Source organism: Hylobates moloch, unplaced genomic scaffold, assembly GCF_009828535.3.
Source record: "Hylobates moloch isolate HMO894 unplaced genomic scaffold, HMol_V3 SCAFFOLD_23, whole genome shotgun sequence".
Lineage (NCBI taxonomy): Eukaryota > Metazoa > Chordata > Mammalia > Primates > Hylobatidae > Hylobates > Hylobates moloch.
Window position 1 is genome coordinate 22,944,363 of NW_026652298.1, and position 21,592 is coordinate 22,965,954.

General features: G+C 40.3%; 1 protein-coding gene across 2 annotated transcripts in view; it reads right to left on the minus strand.

The window, feature by feature from the left end:
- The window catches only part of ANKRD31 (ankyrin repeat domain 31), a 175,456-nt gene that overhangs the window by 15,679 nt on the left and 138,185 nt on the right, over positions 1-21,592 (minus strand). For both annotated transcript variants that reach the window (XM_032144985.2, XM_032144984.2), the window contains 2 exons: positions 18,426-19,416; positions 4,044-4,184 (listed from right to left, as the gene is read on the minus strand). In XM_032144985.2, the coding sequence (XP_032000876.1) occupies positions 4,044-4,184; positions 18,426-19,416 (1,132 nt within the window). The remainder of the gene's footprint in view (positions 1-4,043; positions 4,185-18,425; positions 19,417-21,592) is intronic.

The following is a 21,592-nucleotide window of genomic DNA, read 5'->3' on the forward strand; positions in this document are numbered from 1 at the left end:
GCACATATACACCATGGAACACTATGCAGCCATAAAAAATGATGAGTTCATGTCCTTTGTAGGGACATGGATGAAACTGGAAAACATCATTCTCAGTAAACTATTGCAAGGACAAAAAACCAAACACCGCATGTTCTCACTCATAGGTGGGAATTGAACAATGAGAACTCATGGACACAGGAAGGGGAACATCACACTCCGGGGACTGTTGTGGGGTTGGGGGAGGGGGGAGGGACAGCATTAGGAGATATACCTAATGCTAAATGACGAGTTAATGGGTGCAGGAAATCAACATGGCACATGGATACATATGTAACAAACCTGCACATTGTGCACATGTACCCTAAAACCTAAAGTATAATAAAAACAAACAAACAAACAAAAAAGAAGTCAATCTTACAAAGTTTCACTGCTCCAAGAGGAGTAGAAGGAGGAAAGAATAATTGCTTTTTATCTCAGGGTGGAAAAAGAGCAAAGAAACCAATAAAAAACTGTAGGTTTTCTTTTAAATTCATTGTAACACAAACTACATTGTGGCTAAGAAAATAAAAATATTTCTCAAATAAAATATTTCTTTAGGAATTCACAATATAAGACAGAAAGTAGTTTCAAAGTGCAAAAACTGCCTTGGGAGAGCTGTTTCTATGAATGATGATGCAGGTAAAGCTCACCTTCATGGTACCAACCTCCCCATTCCAGACTCTTTTTTCACACTCCCAACACTCTATGTAGCTAGAGGCAAGAGAAAGCCCTTCATATTATTTATATTTTCAGGATCCAAAACTCCTGGATATTTGTATTTTAAAAGAGGTCACATATCTAACCATCTCCTTCTTCTTTCTGTTCTAAAATGTAGCTGAGTAGAAGCTAGGTTCATAGGTTTAGGACACATTGAGAGTGTGAGTAATTGACAGAATAAGGCTGTCTGTCAAGATGAACAATTTCCATCAGTTTCTATGCTCCCACCCCAACCTTTCCATATCTTGATATTCCTAATCATGATGGTGAGAGGAGTTGTTCTTGAAAAGTATGTGTGGGGGGTGAGGGGAACCACAGAGAAAAGTGATCACTAAATCCAAAGGAGTAGAAAGGGTGGAAATAAGGATGGAAATTCAGGAGGCATCCGGATGGGAAGTATGTTTGCAGAAGAGATCTGTCTAGTGTTCCTTGAAGCACTGCCTAAAACAGCAGCCTACTTTTCGTCTGCAGTAATTCACTGTTGAGTATTTACAAAAATAAACCATCATTTCCATTCTTATGATTCTTACGATTTTCATCCTGCAACTGTATCACAGAAAGGCATTTTTCCTGTGGAAGTGGGCAATAGTTGCTGCACATGACTAAGGCTTTGCATACATTCACAAAGGTGGCTAGACTGTACTGTGTGCTCTTTTGAGTTCAGAGCAACCTGTTTCTAATGAAAGGAATGTGTGCCTCTCTTGTGCCTTTATACATACAGAAAAGAATGTACAGGGAATCAGAAGTCCTGGTTCTGGCTGGCCTCAAGGCTAAATCAGGTCACTTAACCTCCCAAACCTTTGTTTTCACATCCATGAACAGAAATAATTGTTGATCTTCCTGCCTCATAAAGTTGTTGCGTAAAACTGCTTTATAAATCAAACAGTGCTCTTCAAGCTCCACAATTGCTACGTTGGAAGGGTCTTTAGATATCACCTAGCACTACTTATTTTATACATAAGAAAGCTGAAGTTCAGAAAGGTGAAATGGCTTGACCTAGATTAATCATTCTTACTGAGGCTGCACATTAGAATTGCCTGGAATGCTTTTTCAAATATTGCCACTTGATCCCCACCTAGATATTAGATCAGAAGTTATGGGCTTAGAGTCTACTAGGCACTAGTGGTTTCTAAAGGCCCTCAAGTGATTCCAATGTGATTGAAAACCATTGCCCAGATAATATAACTTATAAAGAGTGGAACCAGGAACTAGCTTGGTCTGCTGCCCCCCACCCACAAATCACTCGGCCACACCAGAATGTTGTCCAATGGCTGGGAGGCTGCAGAAGAGAAGTCAGTGATGCCCTCTGTGAGTAAGCATCAGGATTTCCTTGGCAAAGCTGTTCAGCAACTGCTTGGGTTGGAAGTTTGAGTCATCTCTGCACCTACTGGCTCTGTCACCCTGTCAGATACAGGGCAATACCTTGTTTTCTGGCATTCCTTGCCTGACCACCAACCACCACCCCCACCACTCTCAGAACTAGTCAGTAGAAATGTTCACATTTACCCATGTAGCAAAAAGCTCCTTTCCTCAAGAAATGACTGAATTCAGAAGTTACTCCAAGACAAGAAGAGGCAGAGGTTTCTGTGGTAAACTTTAAAAGACTTTAAAAGAGCCTTTTAAATATTGTAAAGAAAATCACTAGGATAATGTTTCTCAGCTTGGGGTATTTACTAGAAGTACATCAGTGCCCACAGTAATTTTTAAAACTCTATTTTCACTTTTTTGATAATCTAAAGAAAATAAGCCTGTTTAGATAATCTGTAGGAATATGTTATATCTGATAATTGTCCTAATTTTAGTGCCCACATTTGCATGTAGCTTCACTATCACATAGGTGCTAAACAGTATAACTCTAACTGACATGGCTATGAGAAAATGCTAGAGTCAATGAGATATGTAAATGAGGCATTAGTACAGAGTAAGGGCCAAATGATGTTACAGCCAGCTATTCAAAGGCAGGAAATAACAGTAGTTCTAATGGAGAAACAGAGTGGGCAAATGGAGTCATCACCAGGCACACTGCAGCACACGCATGTTGAGCTCAAAAGAACCTAAGCTACAGCATTCAGTATGCTATCTGTCCTGTGAGCAAAGATTCAGTTTCAGCCAAACAGTATAATCTATCATAAGTTTAAGAAACCTTGTAACAAAAAGGGATTTTCATGGGCAAGATGCTAATTACTAACATTTAGATATGAATTAAAAATCCATGGAAAGGATTGGGTAAAGGGGCTAAAACGAACTGAAAGCAGATGGCCTGGAGACTCCAGGAGTGGGAAATAAAAACAAACTTTGGGAAAAAGTCAGACAGACCATATAGCAGATAGAAGCCAGAATGTGCTGATGTAAGTGAAGGAACTGAAACAGTGCTAGATACACTTGCCAACGAGGTCTAGAAGACCAGAATGCAGAGTTGGGGCACAGAGTCTGGGACACAGAATATAGACTTTAGGGGCACAAAGGGGACTGGGAGGGAGAGTGGGCAGACCTGGGTTAAACAAAAAAGAGGAGAGAAAGCTGTGCTTCCTATTATTGGTACACTGAGGTTTACTGTAATAGTTAGTAGAGGTTGAGTGTATCTTCTAGTCTTCGAAACAGTCATGGCAGATGTCTGAAGATTCAGACTTTCCTGAAGAATCATTTTAAGACTGTCCCTGAAGTCTGGAGGTGGATGAACACTAGACCTCAAGAATATCAGTCATTACTGGGCTTATAACTCAGAAGCCAGAACTGAGAGGGAGGTTACTAAGTCTAGGAGGTCTAAATGAAAGTAATTCATTTTGAAAGGCTAGCAATTCATGGATAAGGACATGTTCAAACATAAAAATACATGATAATATCTGAGGGTTTTAGGCCTCTTGCCAATTTCTTTTGTATTTAGGAGATTTTGCTTTACTTCGTTAGAATAATAACATGTATTAACTAAGTTACCAATACACACCAATGGTTCCAAATTTTCCATACAGAGTTACAAAGACCTGAAATCCCTTGGGAGATCAAATGGGAGGATTAAAGGCATTAAAAGTTCTGAGACTAGATAAGGAGTAAGAAAGGGAAGGTGCAGTCAGCTATGCAACCATGCCCATGGGGAATTCTGGCAAATAGGACTTGTGGGAGAAAGTGATGTGTTCATTCTGTGACATGCATGTAGCATGATATGCATATAGCATATACAGAATGAACACATGAATACAAAACTAGCTTGGAGATCTTTCAGATTTCCTTAAAAAATACTTTCATCATAAAAATATGTACTTTTCCATTTGAATATGAAGTTAAAGATAAACTTAAGAATGACCCACCTTACTCCAAGCATAATTCCAGGTCACATAACTGTTGCCTCCCAGAAGATCCTTCAGCCAGGTGACTGGGTTTTTATAAATCTGACCACTTTCTACCTTAAGTTTGCCATTCAATAAAATACTGGCTTTGTGGGTAGTCTCCTGAAGTGAAAAGTAAAACAAAAATTAAGGTCAAAAATAGCTGAAATATGTGAACTTTTACTTCTGGCCATGACAAAGTAACAGGGACCAGATATACCCTAACACCTGATGTATTTTTGTATATAAATTTAATGTATCTAGAAATGGTCATAAGGGCATGTAGCAAATGATGAACCATCTAGTCAACAAAGTCTACAAAAATTGGATTAAAAAGGTGAGAGTCTATGGTATTTGAACCAAGACTGCATCCTCCCTCCCCACTCCCAGCTCTGTGAAGTAGAGACTCCACTCTAGATTGCTGTAGTCAAGACTACAGGGCTCCCTGTTACAGGGCTGTCTTCCTGGGAGGGGCATAACTTCAGCATTTCTTATCCTGCCCCCAGTTATTGTTGCTAAGGCTAAGTTGCCAGCAACTATAACCCAAGGGTGGAGGCTCCCTTCTCCTGCCCAGCTCTGAGTGGTGAGACAGAGGCTCCACCTTTGGCAAGGCACCACAGACAATGCTGGGATCCTGATCACCCTTGCCTTGGCTTGTAAGGTGGTGGTTTTGAGAGGTGACAGCGTGCTGGCAGTCCTCACAGCCCTCGCTCACTCTTAGTGCCTCCTCTGCCTGGGCTCCACTTTGGCGCCACTTGAGGAGCCCTTCAGCCCACTGCTGCACTGTGGGAGCCCCTTTCTGGGCTGGCCAAGGCAGGAGCCGGCTCCCTCGGCTTGCGGGGAGGTGTGGAGGGAGAGGCGCCAGCGGGAACCGGGGCTGCGCGCGGCACTTGCGGGCCAGCTGGAGTTCCGGGCGGGCGTGGGCTTGGCGGGCCTCGCACTTGGAGCAGCCAGCCGGCCCTGCCGGCCCCGGGCAATGAGGGGCTTGGCACCCGGGCCAGCAGCTGCGGAGGGTGTACTGGGTCCCCCAGCAGTGCCGACCCACCGGTGCTGCGCTCGATTTCTCACCGGACCTTAGCTGCCTTCCCTCAGGGCAGGGCTCAGGACCTGCAGCCTGCCATGCCTGAGCCTCCCACCCCTTCCATGGGCTCCTGTGCGGCCCGAGCCTCCCCGACGAGTGCCACCCCCTGCTCCACAGCGCCCAGTCCCATCAACCACCCAAGGGCTGAGGAGTGCGAGTGCATGGCACGGGACTGGCGGGCAGCTCCACCTGCAGCCCTGGTGCGGGATCCATTGGGTGAAGCCAGCTGGGCTCCTGAGTCTGGTGGAGATGTGGAGAACCTTTATGTCTAGCTCAGGGAATGTAAACACACCAATCAGCACCCTGTGTCTAGCTCGAGGTTTGTGGATGCACCAATCGACACTCTGTGTCTAGCTGCTCTGGTGGGGCCTTGGAGAACCTTTGTGTCCATACTCTGTATCTAACTGATCTGATGGGGACGTGGAGAACTTTTACGTCTAGCTCAGGGATGGTAAACGCACCAATCAACGCCCTGTCAAAACAGACCACTTGGCTCTACCAATCAGCAGGACGTGGGTGGGGCCAGATAAGAGAACAAAAGCAGGCTGCCCCAGCCAGCGGTGGCAACCCGCTCGGGTCCCCTTCCACACTGTGGAAGCTTTGTTCTTTCGCTGTTTGCAGTAAATCTTGTTACTGCTCACTCTTTGGGTCCACACTGCTTTTATGAGCTGTAACACTCACCGCGAAGGTCTGCAGCTTCACTCCTGAAGCCAGCGAGACCACGAGCCCACCGGGAGGAACGAACAACTCCAGACGTGCTGCCTTAAGAACTGTAACACTCACGGTGAAGGTCTGCAGCTTCATTCCTGAGCCAGTGAGACCACGAACCCACCAGAAGGAAGAAACTCCGAACACATCCGAACATCAGAGGGAACAAACTCCAGACGCGCCACCTTAAGAGCTGTAACACTCACTGTGAGGGTCCAAGGCTTCATTCTTGAAGTCAGTGAGACCAAGAACCCACCAATTCCGGACACAGTTTCACATTGGGAGAGGCAAACGGAAAAGACATGAAACTACTGCCTCCCCTCTACCGAATGCTCAGCTCCTAAAGCAAGGGTATCACTTGAAAAATCACCTTTGTCCCCACCCTCAGCTCCAGGGCCATGGCTCAGGGATTCTGCCTGAGAAGAGAAGCAGGCCTTAAAACAGATAGCTCCTAATCTCATCCTGAAGAAACTAACTTCATTTGCAACAGAGCATGAAGAACTTCAAGCTCAAGGGCACTATCAGAAATAGTAGAAGTTGTGGTAAAAGGCAATTGTGAGTAGACTGGTAGATTCATTCGTGATGTAGGCTAAGCTGTAGGCAGGCAAGTTTGCAAGAGACAACTGGGAAAAAAGCTGGAAGGAGCCTTCCTAGGTTCATAATAAACTTCAAAAACTGACCTTGGGAACTATCCCTTCAAAGGAGCCCACCTTTGCTTGGATTAGTCTGTAGAGCAATTTGTCCCCCTAGGACATTGTTGAAAACAATAAAACAGTCAATGGGCAATAAGTGGAGCTTAAGAGCCATGGGTGGTCAGGGAGGTCAGGGAAAGAGGTGGCCAAGGCTTTAGTCCCTGAGGCTCAACATTAGAAGTTTAGCACTGAAGTGGGGACTTCACTAAAACAGACTTCACTAAAACAATCTAGCCGGTAATTAAACAAACAAGTAAATAGCAGTAAGAAGTCCAAGAGAAGGTGGGGTAGAGTTGCTACAATGCATTGTCTAAAATGTCCAGTTCCAACAAAAAGTTATGAGACATACAAAGAAACAGCAAAGTATGACACAAACACTGGGAAAAAAAACAGACAAGAGAAGCTGCCTGTGAGAGTGACCAGACACTGGATTTAACAAAGACTTCAAAATAACCATTATAAATATGTTCAAGGAACTAAAGAAAACCATAATTAAAGACATTAAGTAAGGAATGATGACAAGGTCACATCAAATAGAGAATATCGGTAAAAAAGAAAAATGTATCTAAAAAGAACCAAATAGAAGTTATGGAGTTGGAAAGTAAAATAACTGAAATAAAACATTCACCAAAGAGGCTCAACAGATTTAAACTGGTAAGAGAAAGAATTAGTAAACTTGAAGACATTGATACAGAGTATGCAAGACAAAGAAAAGAGAATAAAAATGAAAAAGTCTCAGAGAAATATGGAACACCATTAAGCATACCAATATATGCATAGTGAAGGAGAGGAAAAAGCAGGAAAAATATTTGAAGAAATATAAGCCTAAAAACTTCCCAAACTGGCCAGGCACGGTGGCTCACGCCTGTAATTCCAGCACTTAGGGAGGCTGAGAAATGTGGGTCACCTGAGGTCAGGAGTTCGAGACCAGCCTGGCCAACATGGTGAAACCCCTGTCTCTACTAAAAATACAAAAATTAGCTGGGCATGGTGGCAAGATACTGTAATCCCAGCTACTTGGGAGGCTGAGGCAGAAGAATTGCTTGAACCTGGGAGGCGGAGGTTTCGGTGAACTGAGATTGCACCACTGCACTCCAGCCTGGGCAACAAGACCAAAACTGTGTCACAACAAGAAGAAGAAGAAAAAAAAAACTTACCAAACTTACTGAAAAGCATTAATCTACACATTCAGGAGGCTCAATGACTCAAGTAGGATAAATGCAGAGATCCACAGACACACAGTAAAAATATCAAAAGTCATAAGACAAGGAGAAAATATTAAAAGCAGCAGGAGAAAAATAACTCATCATTTACAAGGGAAACTCAAGAAGATTAACAGCTGTGTTATTATCAAACAATGGAGGCCAGAGGCAGTGGAATGACATATTCAAAGTGTACAAAGAAAAAACTATTAACTAAGAATCCTATATCTAAGAAAACAATCTTTTAAAAATGAAGGCAAAATAAAGACATTCCCAGATAAACAAAAACTGAGAGACTGAGAAAATTGGTTGCTAAGAGATCTGCCTTACAAGAAATAATAAAGGAATTCTTCAGGTTGAAAGCCAATGACCCTATAGGCTAATATGAATCCACATGAAAAAACACAGTACCAGTAAAGGTAATTATGTATTATAAAAGACAGTATAAATGCATATTTCTTCTCTTTTTGTCTCAACAGATTTTAAAAAGCAATTATAAAAAACAACAGATACAGAAGTTAGTGCTGGGCCTATAACTATAGAAATGTAATATATTTGCCAACAGTAGCACAAAAGAGGTAGGTGGGAGCAAAAGTTTATTGGGCTAAGGAAATGACTCCACATGATAACTCAAATCTACAAAAATAAATGTAACAATCCAGAAAGGATAAATAAGAAGGTAGGTATAACAAAAGCTATAAATATGTATTGCTTTCCTTTCTTCTATCAGCTTCTTTAAAAGTCACAAAATTTTATAAAGCAATAATTATATCAATGTATTGTTGGGTTTATAAATTTATAAACATAATACGTATAACAATAATATCATAAAAAGGAAAAGGAATAATGCTCTACAGAAATAACATTTCTATATTTTCCTGGAATTAAGTTAGTATGAATCTGAAGCTGATTCTGATAAGAGAAAATGTATGTTGAGTCCTAGAGCAGCTACTGCAGGCACAACTCAAAAAATATGATGAAAAAAGTCATTAAAGAAATTAGAATTCTACATTGGAAAATATTCACCAATTGCAAAAGAAAGCAATAAAGGAAGTACAGAGGAACAAAAAGATATGAGGTATATTGAAATAAAAAATAAAATAGAAGACATAAATCCAACAATATTAATAACAATATGAAATGTTAATGGATTAGACAACTTAGTCAAAAGGCAGAGATTATCAGACTGGACTAAAAAAATAAGACCCAACTATATAATGCATATAGGAGACAGATTTTAGATTCAAAGAGACAAGTAAATTGAATGTAAGAGGATAGAAAAAGTATATCATATAAACCGCAACCACAAGAAAGCTAGAATGGCTATACAATATCAAACAAACTAGATCTTAAAAGAGAAATTGTTACAAGAGATGATGGGGGACATTTTATAATGCTAAGAGGCTCAATGCATCAGGAAGATATAACCATTATAAATGCATATGCACTTAAAACACAAAACAGCATGAAAATACATGAAATAAAAATTAACAGAAATGAAGGGAGAAATAGCTCAACAGTAAAATACTTCAATATCCCACTTCCAATACGTATGGTAGTCCCCTCATCTGTAATTTCACTTTCCATAGTCAACAGTGGTTTGAAAATATTAAATAAAAAATTCTTGGCTGGGTATGGTGGCTCACGCCTGTAATCCCAGCACTTTGGGAGGCTGAGGCGGGTGGATCACAAGGTCAACAGATTGAGACCATCCTGGCTAACACAGTGAAACCCCGTCTCTACTAAAAATACAAAAAAAAAAAAAAAAAAAAAATTAGCCAGGCTTGGTGGCGGGTGCCTGTAGTCCCAGCTACTCGGGAGACTGAGGCAGGAGAATGGCGTGAACCCGGCAGGCAGAGCTTGCAGTGAACGGAGATCATGCTACTGCACTCCAGTCTGGGCCACAGAGCGAGACTCTGTCTCAAAAAGAAAAAAAATCCTGAAATAAACAATTCACAAGTTTTAAATTGCACAATGTTCTGAGGAGTGTGATGAAATCTCACACTGTCCCACTCTATCCTGCCCAGGATGTGAATCATCTTTTGTCCAGAGTATTCACACTGCATATGCTACCTGCCCATCAGTCACTTGGTAGAAATCTAGGTTATCAGATTACAAGGCTTGGGTTCGAGTAATCTTTATTTAACTTAACAACATCCCAAAGCAAAACAGTAGTGATGCTGGCATACTGTTATAATCATTTCTTTTATTATTATTGTTAATCTGTGTCTAATTTATAAATTAAACTTTATCATGGGTATGTATATATAGAAAAAAACAGTATATACAGGGTTCGGGACTATCTGTGGTTTCAGGCTTCCTCTAGGGTTCTTGGAACATAGCTCCCGCATATAAGAGGGCACCACTATATAGACCAAACAGGCAGAAGATCAGTGAGGAAAAAGAAGACTTTAACAAGGCACTATAAACCAATTAGACTTAACAGGCATCTATAGAAAACTTCACCTAACAACAGGAAAATACATATTCTTCTCAATTGCACATGGAACATTCTCCAGGATATGAGCTAAGCCATACAATAAGCCTAAAAATTTTTAAAGAACCGAAATAATTTACATTCCCACCAACAGTGTAAAAGCATTCCTATTTCTCTGCAACCTCGCCAGCATCTGTTATTTCTTGACTTTAATAATCGTCATTCTGACTGAAATGAAATGGCATCTCATTGTGGTTTTGATTTGCATTTCTCTAATGATCAGTGATGTTGAGCTTTTTTTGGTATGTTTGTTGGCCACATGAATGTCTTCTTTTGAGAAGTGTCTGTTCATGTCCTTTGCTCACTTTTTAATGGGATCATTTGTTTTTTTTCTTGTAGATTTAAGTTCCTTGTAGATTCTGGATATTAGACATTTGTCAGTTGGATAGATTGCAAAACTTTTCTCCCGTTCTGTAGGTTGCCTGTTCGCTCTAACGATAGTTTCTCTTGCTGTGCAGAAGCTCTTTAGTTTAATTAGATCCCATTTGTCTATTTTTGCTTTTGTTGCAATTGCTTGTGGCGATTTCATCATGAAATCTTTACCTGTGCCTATGCCCCAAGTAGTATTGCCTAGATTTTCTTCTAGGGTTTTTACATTTAAGTCTAATCCACCTTAAAAAATTTTTTTTATTATACTTTAAGTTCTAGGGTACATGTGCACAACATGCAGTTTTGTTACATATGTACACATGTGCCATGTTGGTGTGCTGCACCCATTAACTCGTCATTTACATTAGGTATATCTGCTAATGCTATCCCTCCCCCCTACCCCCACCCATGACAGGCCCCAGTGTGTGATTTTCCCCACCCTGTGTTCAAGTGTTCTCACTGTTCAGTTCCCACCTATGAGTGAGACCATGCGGTGTTTGGTTTTCTGTCCTTGCGATAATTTGCTGAGAATGATGGTATCCAGCTTCATCCATGTCCCTACAAAGGACATGAACTCATCCTTTCTTATGGCTGCACAGTATTCCATGGTACATATGTGCCACATTTTCTTAATCCAGTCTATCATTGATGGACATTTGGGTTAGTTCCAAGTCTTTGCTATTGTGAATAGTGCCACAATAAACATATGTGTGCATGTGTCTTTATAGCAGCATGATTTATAATCCTTTGGGCATATACCCAGTAAATGGGATGGCTGGGTCAAATGGTATTTCTAGTTCTAGATCCCTGAGGAATCGCCACACTGTCTTCGACGATGGTTGAACTAGTTTACAGTCCCACCAACAGTGTAAAAGTGTTCCTATTTCTCCACATCCTCTCCAGCAACTGTTGTTTCCTGACTTTTTAATGATCGCCATTCTAACTGGTGTGAGATGGTATCTCACTGTGGTTTTGATTTTCATTTCTCTGATGGCCAGTGATGATGAGCAGTTTTTCATGTGTTTTTCGGCTGCATAAATGTCTTCCTTTGAGAAGTGTCTGTTCATATCCTTCACCCACCTTTTCATGGGGTTGATTTTTTCTTGTAAATTTCTTTAAGTTCTTTGTAGAGTCTGGATATTAGCCCTTTGTCAGATGGGTAGATTGTAAAAATGTTCTCCCATTCTGTAGGTTGCCTGTTCACTCTGATGGTAGTTTCTTTTCCTGTGCAGAAGCTCTTTAGTTTAATTAGATCCCATTTGTCTATTTTGGCTTTTGTTGCCATTGCTTTTGGTGTTTTAGCTATGAAGTCCTTGCCCATGCCTATGTCCTGAATGGTATTGCCTAGGTTTTCTTCTAGGGTTTTCATGGTTTTAGGTCTAACATTTAAGTCTTTAATCCATCTTGAATTAATTTTTGTATAAGGTGTAAGGAAGGGATCCAGTTTCAGCTTTCTGTATATGGCTAGACAGTTTTCCCAGCACCATTTATTAAATAGGGAATCCTTTCCCCATTTCTTGTTATTGTCAGGTTTGTCAAAGATCAGATCATTATAGATGTATGGTATTATTTCTGAGGGCTCTGTTCTGTTCCATTGGTCAATATCTCTGTTTTTTTTTTTGTTGTTTTTTTTTTTGAGACGGAGTCTCGCTGTGTCGCCCAGGCTGGAGTGCAGTGGCACAATCTCAGCTCACTGAAAGCTCTGCCTCCCGAGTAGCTGGGACTACAGGTGCCCACCACCATGCCCGGCTAATTTTTTTGTATTTTTGGTAGAGATGGGGTTTCACCGTGTTAGCCAGGATGGTCTCGATCTCTTGACCTCGTGATCCGCTCATCTTGGCCTCCCAAAGTGCTGGGATTACAGGCATGAGCCGCCGTGCCTGGCCTATATCTCTGTTTTGGTACCAGTACCATGCTGTTTTGGTTACTGTAGCCTTGTAGTATAGTTTGAAGTCAGGTAGTGTGATGCCTCCAGCTTTGTTCTTTTGGCTTGGGATTCACTTGGCGATGCAGGCTCTTTTTTGGTTCCATATGAACTTTAAACTAGTTTTTTCCAATTCTGTGAAGAAAGTCATTGGTAGCTTGATGGGGATGGCATTGAATCTATAAATTACCTTGCGCAGTATGGCCATTTTCACGATATTGATTCTTCCTATCCATGAGCATGGAATGTTCTTCCATTTGTTTGTGTCCTCTTTTATTTCGTTGAGCAGTGGTTTGTAGTTCTCCTTGAAGAGGCCCTTCACATCCCTTGTAAGTTGGATTCCTAGGTATTTGATTCTCTTTGAAGCAATTGTGAATGGGAGTTCACTCATGATTTGGCTCTCTGTTTGTCTGTTATTGGTGTATAAGAATGCTTGTGATTTTTTCACATTGATTTTGTATCCTGAGCCTTTGCTGAAGTTGCTTATCAGCTTAAGGAGATTTTGGGCTGAGACAATGGGGTTTTCTAAATATACAATCATGTCATCTGCAAACAGGGACAATTTGACTTCCTCTTTTCCTAATTGAATACCCTTTATTTCCTTCTCCTGCCTGATTGCCCTGGCCAGAACTTCCAACCCTATGTTGAATAGGAGTGGTGAGAGAGGGCATCCCTGTCTTGTGCCAGTTTTCAAAGGGAATGCTTCCAGTTTTGCCCATTCAGTATGATATTGGCTGTGGGTTTGTCATAAATAGCTCTTATTATTTTGAGATATGTCCCATCAATACCTAGTTTATTGAGAGTTTTTAGCATGAATGGCTGTTGACTTTTGTCGCAGGCCTTTTCTGCATCTATTGAGATAATCATATGGTTTTTGTCTTTGGTTCTGTTTATATGATGGATTACATTTTTTGATTTGCAAATGTTGAACCAGCCTTGCATCCCAGGGATGAAGCCCACTTGATCATGGTGTATAAGCTTTTTGATGTGCTGCTGGATTTGGTTTGCCAGTATTTTATTGAGGATTTTTGCATCGATGCTCATCAGGGATATTGGTCTGAAATTCTCTTTTTTTGTTGTGTCTCTGCCATCCTGGTATCAGGATGATGCTGGCCTCATAAAATGAGTTAGGGAGGATTCCCTCTTTTTCTATTGATTGGAATAGTTTCAGAAGAAATGGTACCAGTTCCTCCTTGTACCTCTGGTAGAATTCGGCTGTGAATCCATCAGGTCCTGGACTCTTTTTGGTTGGTAAGCTATTGATTATTGCCACAATTTCAGAGCCTGTTATTGGTCTATTCAGGGATTCAACTTCTTCCTGGTTTAGTCTTGGGAGGGTGTATGTGTCCAGGAATTTATCCATTTCTTCTAGATTTTCTTGTTTATTTGCATATAGGTGTTTATAGTATTCTCTGATGGTAGTTTGTATTTCTATGGGATCAGTGGTGATATCCCCTTTATCATTTTTTATTGCGTCTATTTGACTCTTCTCTCTTTTCTTATCAGTCTTGCTGGAGGTCTATCAATTTTCTTGATCTTTTCAAAAAACCAGCTCCTGGATTCATTGATTTTCTGAATGGTTTTCTGTGTCTCTATTTCCTTCAGTTCTGCTCTGATCTTAGTTATTTCTTGACTTCTGCTAGCTTTTGAATGTGTTTGCTCTTGCTTCTTTAGTTCATTTAATTGTGATGTTAGGGTGTCAATTTTAGATCTTTCCTGCTTTCTCTTGTGGGCATTTAGTGTTATAAATTTCCCTCTACACACTGCTTTAAATGTGTCCCAGAGATTCTGGTATGTTGTGTCTTTGTTCTCACTGGTTTCCAAGAACTTCTTTATTTCTGCCTTCATTTTGTTATGTACCCAGTAGTCATTCAGGAGCAGGTTGTTCAGTTTCCATCTAGTTGAGCAGTTTTGAGTGAGTTTCTTAATCCTGAGTTCTAGTTTGATTGCACTGTGGTCTGAGAGACAGTTTGTTATAATTTCCATTCTTTTACATGTGCTGAGGAGTGCTTTACTTCCAACTATGTGGTCAATTTTGGAATAAGTGCAATGTGGTGCTGAGAAAAATTTATATTCTGTTGACTTGGGGTGGAGAGTTCTGTAGATGTCTATTAGGTCTGCTTGGTGCAGAGCTGAGTTCAATTCCTGGATATCCTTGTGAATCTTCTGTCTCGTTGATCTGTCTAATGTTGACAGTGGGGTGTTAAAGTCTCCCATTATTATTGTGTGGGAGTCTAAGTCTCTTTGTAGGTCTGTAAGGACTTGCTTTATGAATCTGGGTGCTCCTGTATTGGGTGCATACATATTTAGGATAGTGAGCTCTTCTTGTTGAATTGATCCCTTTACCATTATGTAATGGCCTTCTTTTTCTGTTTTGATCTTTGTTGGTTTAAAGTCTGTTTTATCAGAGACTAAGACTGCAACCCCTGCTTTTTTCTGTTTTCCATTCGCTTGGTAGATCTTCCTCCATCCCTTTATTTTGAGCCTATGTGTGTCTCTGCACATCAGATGAGTCTCCTGAATACAGCACACTGATGGGTCTTGACTCTTTATCCAATTTGCCAGTCTGTGTCTTTTAATTGGAGCATTTAGCTCATTTACATTTAAGGTTAATATTGTTATGTGTGAATTTGATCCTGTCACTATGATGTTAGCTGGTTATTTTGCTCATTAGTTGATGCAGTTTCTTCCTAGCATTGACGGTCTTTACAATTTGGCATGTTTTTGCAGTGCCTGGTACCGGCTGTTCCTTTCCATGTCTAGTGCTTCCTTCAGGAGTTCTTTTAGGGCAGGCCTGGTGGTGACAAAATCTCTCAGCATTTGCTTGTCTGTAAAGGATTTTATTTCTCCTTCACTTATGAAGCTTAGTTTGGCTGGATATGAAATTCTGGGTTGAAAATTGTTTTCTTTAAGAATGTTGAATATTGGCCCCCACTCTCTTCTGGCTTGTAGAGTTTCTGCCAAGAGATCCGCTGTTAGTCTGATGGGCTTCCCTTTGTGGGTAACTCAACCTTTCTCTCTGGCTATCCTTAATATTTTTTCCTTCATTTCAACTTTGGTGAATCTGACAATTATGTGTCTTGGAGTTGCTCTTCTTGAGGAGTATCTTTGTGGCATTCTCTGTATTTCCTGAATTTGAATGTTGGTCTGCCTTGCTAGGTTGGGGAAGTTCTCCTGGATAATATCCTGAAGAGTGTCTTCCAACTTGGTTCCATTCTCCCTCCCGTCACTTTCAGGTACACCAATTAGATGCAGATTTGGTCTTTTCATATAGTCCCATGTTTTGGGGGGCTTTGTTCATTTCTTTTTACTCTTTTTTCTCTAAACTTCTCCTCTCACTTCATTTCATTCATTTGATCTTCAATCACTGATATCCTTTTTCCAGTTGATCGAATGGGCTACTGAAGCTTGTGCATGCGTCACGTAGTTCTCGTGCCATGGTTTTCAGCTCCATCACGTCATTTAAGGTCTTCTCTACACTGTTTATTCTAGTTATACATTCGTCTAATCTTCTTTCAAGGTTTATAGCTTCTTTGCGATGGGTTCGAACATCCTCCTTTAGCTCAGAGAAGTCTGTTATTACCGATTGTCTGAAGCCTTCTCTCAACTTGTCAAAGTCATTTTCCATCCAGCTTTGTTCCGTTGCTGTTGAGGAGCTGCATTCCTTTGGAGGAGAAGAGGTGCTCTGATTTTTAGAATTTTCAGCTTTTCTGCTCTGGTTTCTCCTCATCTTTGTGGTTTTATCTACCTTTGGTCTTTGATGATGGTGACATACAGATGGGGTTTTGGTGTGGATGTCCTTTCTGTTTGTTAGTTTTCCTTCTCACAGTCAGGACCCTGAGCTGCAGGTCTGTTTGGAGTTTGCTGGAGGTCCACTCCACATCGTTTGCCTTCGTATCACCAGCAGAGGCTGCAGAACAGCCAATATTGCAGAACGGCAAATGTTGCTGCCTAATCCTTCCTCTGGAAGCTTCGTCTCAGAGGGGCACCCGGCAGTATGAGGTGTCAGTTGGCCCCTAATGGGAGATGCCTCCCAGTTAGGTTACTCGGGGGTCAGGGACCCACTTGAGGAAGCAGTCTGTCCGTTCTCAGATTTCAAACTCCATGCTAGAAGAACCACTACTCTCTTCAAAGCTTTCAGACAGGGACATTTAAGTCTGCAGAAGTTTCTGCTGCCTTTTGTTCAGCTATGACCTTTCCCCAGAGGTGGAGTCTACAGAGGCAGGCAGGCCTCCTTGAGCTGCGGTGGCCTCCATCCAGTTCGAGCTTCCCAGCCGCTTTGTTTACCTTCTCAAGCCTCAGCAATGGCAGACGCCACTCCCTCAGCCTTGCTGCTGCCTTGCAGTTCGATCTCAGACTGCCGCGTTAGCAGTGAGTGAGGCTCTGTGGGCGTGGGACCCTCCAAGCCAGGCGCAGGATATAATCTCCTGGTGTTCCGTTTGCTAAGACCATTGGAAAAGTGCAGTATTAGGGTGGGAGTGTCCCAATTTTCCAGGTACCATCTGTCATGGCTTCCCTTGGCTAGGAAAGGGAATTCTCCGACCCCTTGCATTTCCCTGGTGAGGCGATGCCCCACCCTGCTTTGGCTCATGCTCTGTGGGCTGCACCCACTGTCTGATAAGCCCCAGTGAGATGAACCCTTACCTCAGTTGAAAATGCAGAAATCACTCATCTTCTGAGTCGCTCACTCTGGGAGCTGTAGACTGGAGCTGTTCCTATTCGGCCATCTTGGAACCTGCAATCCTTTAATTCATCTTGAGTTAATTTTTGTATAAGGTGTAAGGAAGGGGTCCAGTTTCAATTTTCTGCATATGGCTAGCCAGTTCTCTCAGCACCATTTATTAAATAGGGAATCATTTCCCCATTGCTTGTTTTTGTCAGGTTTAAAGAAGGCATTCATATGGCCAACAAATATATGAAAAAAAGCTCAACATCACTGATCATTAGAGAAATACAAATCAAAACCATAAGGAGATACCCTCTCATGCTAGTCAGAACAGTGATTATTAAAAAGTCAAGAGACAACTGATGCTGGTGAGGTTGCAGATAAATAGGAATGCTTTTACACTGTTGGTGGGAATGTAAATTAGTTCAACCATTGTGAAAGACAGTGTGGTGACTCCTCAAAGACCTAGAACCAGAAATACCATTTGCCCCAGCAATCCTATTACTGGGCATATACCCAAAGGAATATAAATTATTCTGTTACAAAGATACATGCACATGTATGTTCACTGCAGCACTATTCACAATAGCAAAGACATGGAATCAACCCAAATGCCCATCCATGATAGACCAGATAAAGAAAATGTGGTACATATAACACTATGAAATACTATGCAGCCATAAAAAGGAACGAGATCATGTCCTCTGCAGAGAAATGAATGGAGCTGGAAGCCATTATCTTCAGCAAACTAACGCAAGAACAGAAAACCAAACGCTGCATGTTCTCACTTATAAATGGGAGCTGAACAATGAGAACACGTGGACACAGGGAGGGGAACAGCACATACTGGGGCCTGTTGGGGAGTGTGGTCGGGGGAGGGAGAGCATTAGGAAAAATAGCTAATGCATGCTGGGCTTAATACCTAGGTTATGGGTTGACAGGTGCAGCAAACCACCATGCCACTCATTTACCTATGTAACAAACCTGCACATCCTGCACATGTATCCTGGAACTTAAAAATTAAAATTAAAAAAAAAATGTATCAGGGTAATTCCAGAAATACGAATTCACTTGCTAAGAATACAATGGTTGTGTCCCTCCATTCAGGAAGCTCAGCAAAACCCCATTTCCCTAATCAGAGCTAAATATCTATATTATGTGACAGCAACATTTACTCACTTATTTATAACATTTGCATGATTTTAGAGAAAAAAATATAGAATACCTGTGTTTTGAATTCCAGAATGTTATTTCCTGGGTTAATTCTTCCTAGTAATATCAAATCTTTTATCTGAATACATTTCTTTTTAGGAGCCGTACTGTAGCTTAAAGGCTTTTTTATAGTATCTTGTTGCCCAGATCCAGAGGAAGAGGAGATCTGACTGTCATCTGCACATGGAACAACAGAAACTGATTTTTTAAGATATGGTTTCATCTGATGCACTGTTTCACTGCCTAAGACAGCAATCCCTTGATGTGCCAGGGATTCTGATGCCCCTGTAGGTGATTGCTGGGAACTTGTTTTTCTGTTTCCTCTTTCGGGATCATAATTGGAAAGGTCCTGATCACAAATAGTATTTGATGGATGGGCAGCATTTTCGGCAAGGACACTTGCAGTTTCTGAAATATTTAATTTGCCGATTACTGGGGAAGGAATATAGAATTCATGGTCTTTGTCTGTAGCTTCTGTAAGATCATTCTCTTTCTGTGAATATTCTGTTTGACCAATAAAAGCAACAGGTTGGGATGGTAATTTATTCTTCTCTGTGCCATATGAATGTCTGGATTTTGGAAAACCATCCAAGGTACAATCACTGACATTTTGTTTAGAATTCATGTCGTTTCCAGAAAATTCTCCCCTTCTCACTGCCTCTGAATTTAGACAAATGTTGGTATTTTGGCTGTAGTTCCAAGTTTCCAGAGACAATTGTGTTTCCTGCATGCTTCCAGAAACAGGAGAAAGTGAACCTGATTGGGGATGCTCTAAATTTTCCAGACTAGTGACCTCTTGGCTGTCCTTTTCATTAGAGATTTCTGATCTGGGTGGGAGCTTCCTTAAACTAAGACAAGGCAATGATGTAACATTCTTACAGTTTTGAATTTTCAGGCTTATTTTTTTCTGTTTTTTTGCCACAACTAAAAGGCTCTTCTGTCTTGCAGCTAAGTTGGCCAATTGTTCTCTCAGGGCTCCATGCTTAAATGACTCAATGGATACCCTATAGGAAGAAACGGAAAGAGAAAAAATGCAATAACAGCAGAAAACTTTTTAAAGTGGTCACTTACAGGTTATAGACGCTTTGTCTCCAAATTTTAATGACTTTAAAATACACAAAACTATACCTGTGCAATTTACTGCCTTTGATTTTTTTAATCTGACCACCTGCAGCCTGTTGACAGAAAATATTTCCTTTGAGAGGAAACTGATTCCTTTATTTAAGTAAGTGTGCCCTTTTTTTAAGGAGGTGACAGTAAGGTTATCAAGATTTTATATTCATATAATTATTATCAATTGGGAGTCAACTCTAAAAGACAAAAGTTGGATCATCCATCTAAACATCTATTTAGTTGTTGGTTGGAAGGTAGCAATTGATGGCTAAGGAGAGCCATCGTTCTTTAAATTTGGGGCTTGCTTACCTGTTTATTAGTAAGTATAATTTGAAAGTTCTATTCAGGTTCTCTTAGCTTTGGAAGAACAAGATTGTTTTGTGAATAATCATACTTCAGCTAGACCTGAGAAATGTTAGTTCCCCAAGTAATTACTGTAGTTGTATTTTGAACCTGTATGAAGACACTTCCAAGTCCAGAGGGACTACCCAGGAAAGCATTATTCTGTGCGTCTTCCTCAAACTGAATTTCTCAAGACCTTGAGGACTGAGAAAGAGGAAATGGCTTTTCACATCTTCATACTTTTGTCTTTTGATTATGCCCACCAATCCCACCCTGACCTTCAGATTATTGGACACTTTGTTTTCAGTGGTTCTCAAACTTTTTGGTCTCGGGAACTATTTGTACTCTTCAAAATTATTGAGGAACCCAAACAGCTTTTGTGTATATGAATGTCTATCAGTATTTACTGTTTTAGAAATTAAAACTGAGAAACTTTTTAAACAAAAGAATACACAACACATTCTGTCAGGCTTTATCGTATATCATGTAGCGTCTGAAAAATTCCACTGTACATTCATGAGAGAATGAGAGCAAGACAGCAATAACATCTTAGTATTATTATTAAAAAATAGTTTTGAATTCACAGATCCTGTGAAATGGTCTCAGGAACCCCACCGTGGGTCCCTGGACCACAGTTTAAGAGCTGCTGTTTTAAGGAAAAGCAATAATATAGATATATCTTGCCTCTCCTATCAAGGTTTAGAGCTAATACTAAACTCCCAGCAGACTGGATGTTAAAAGAAGTAGTATACATAAGTGAAAAAATCAGCAAGAAGAAGGATTCAGATTAGCAAACAACTGGTAGCATAAAATGCAAAAGAAATACATAATATCAAATTTAAAACTATGTGAAACAAGGAGTTCAGACACAAAACTTTAGATTACCCACACCAAGATGTGAAGTCTTAAAGCAATATTAATAAGAATTTACATATTGAAGCTCCAATTGATCAGGAACTTTTGAAAATTCTAGGTATAGTACACTGTTAACCACAGGACACTAAAGGAAATTCAAGCAAGCCTCTCCAAAGTCCCCTAAAATTACCCATATGTAGGTTATATAAGCTCACTGCTTTATATTGACAGGAAAACAAGGAGGAAACAGAAGGGAACTTGTGTTAGCTATTCACTAGAGAAGAAGGCAAAATGGGGATTAAAAATAAAAATAGAAAATTGGTTTTTTAAAATAAGTTCAGAAAAAAATTGAATATGTAATAGACATTAAACGATTATAAGAGAAGAATATATAAGGACATGTTTAGAAAATTGAATGTGAATAAAGAATAGGGAGTGTAAATAGCTAAGCCTATTAAAAACTAATAAAAAATAATGTCCAAACAAGAAAAAAACATGTAACATTTTTTTCACAAAAAAATATGAGAAGAGGTATATAACCAATATAATCAGGATAAAACTCTTTAAGGACCTTGAGATTTTAGAAATACAATAAAACACAAAATTAATCAACTCATCAACTGCTTAGAAGGACATTTGTAACAGCAAAAAAGAGACATTTTTTAGTGTAGAAAATTTGAGTGTGCTAAAGAAATAAATTTGTCTGTGGGATTCACAACCAGAAAGGCTTTCATAAAATTCTCCACTGTAGACAACTTTTTAAGATACTGAAATGTTCTTTTTTGACTATTCCAAGTAATAATGTAGAAATATACCTTTCTGGGAAGTATAATTTTCCATGGTAGTAACAGATTAGACAACCTCATAAAG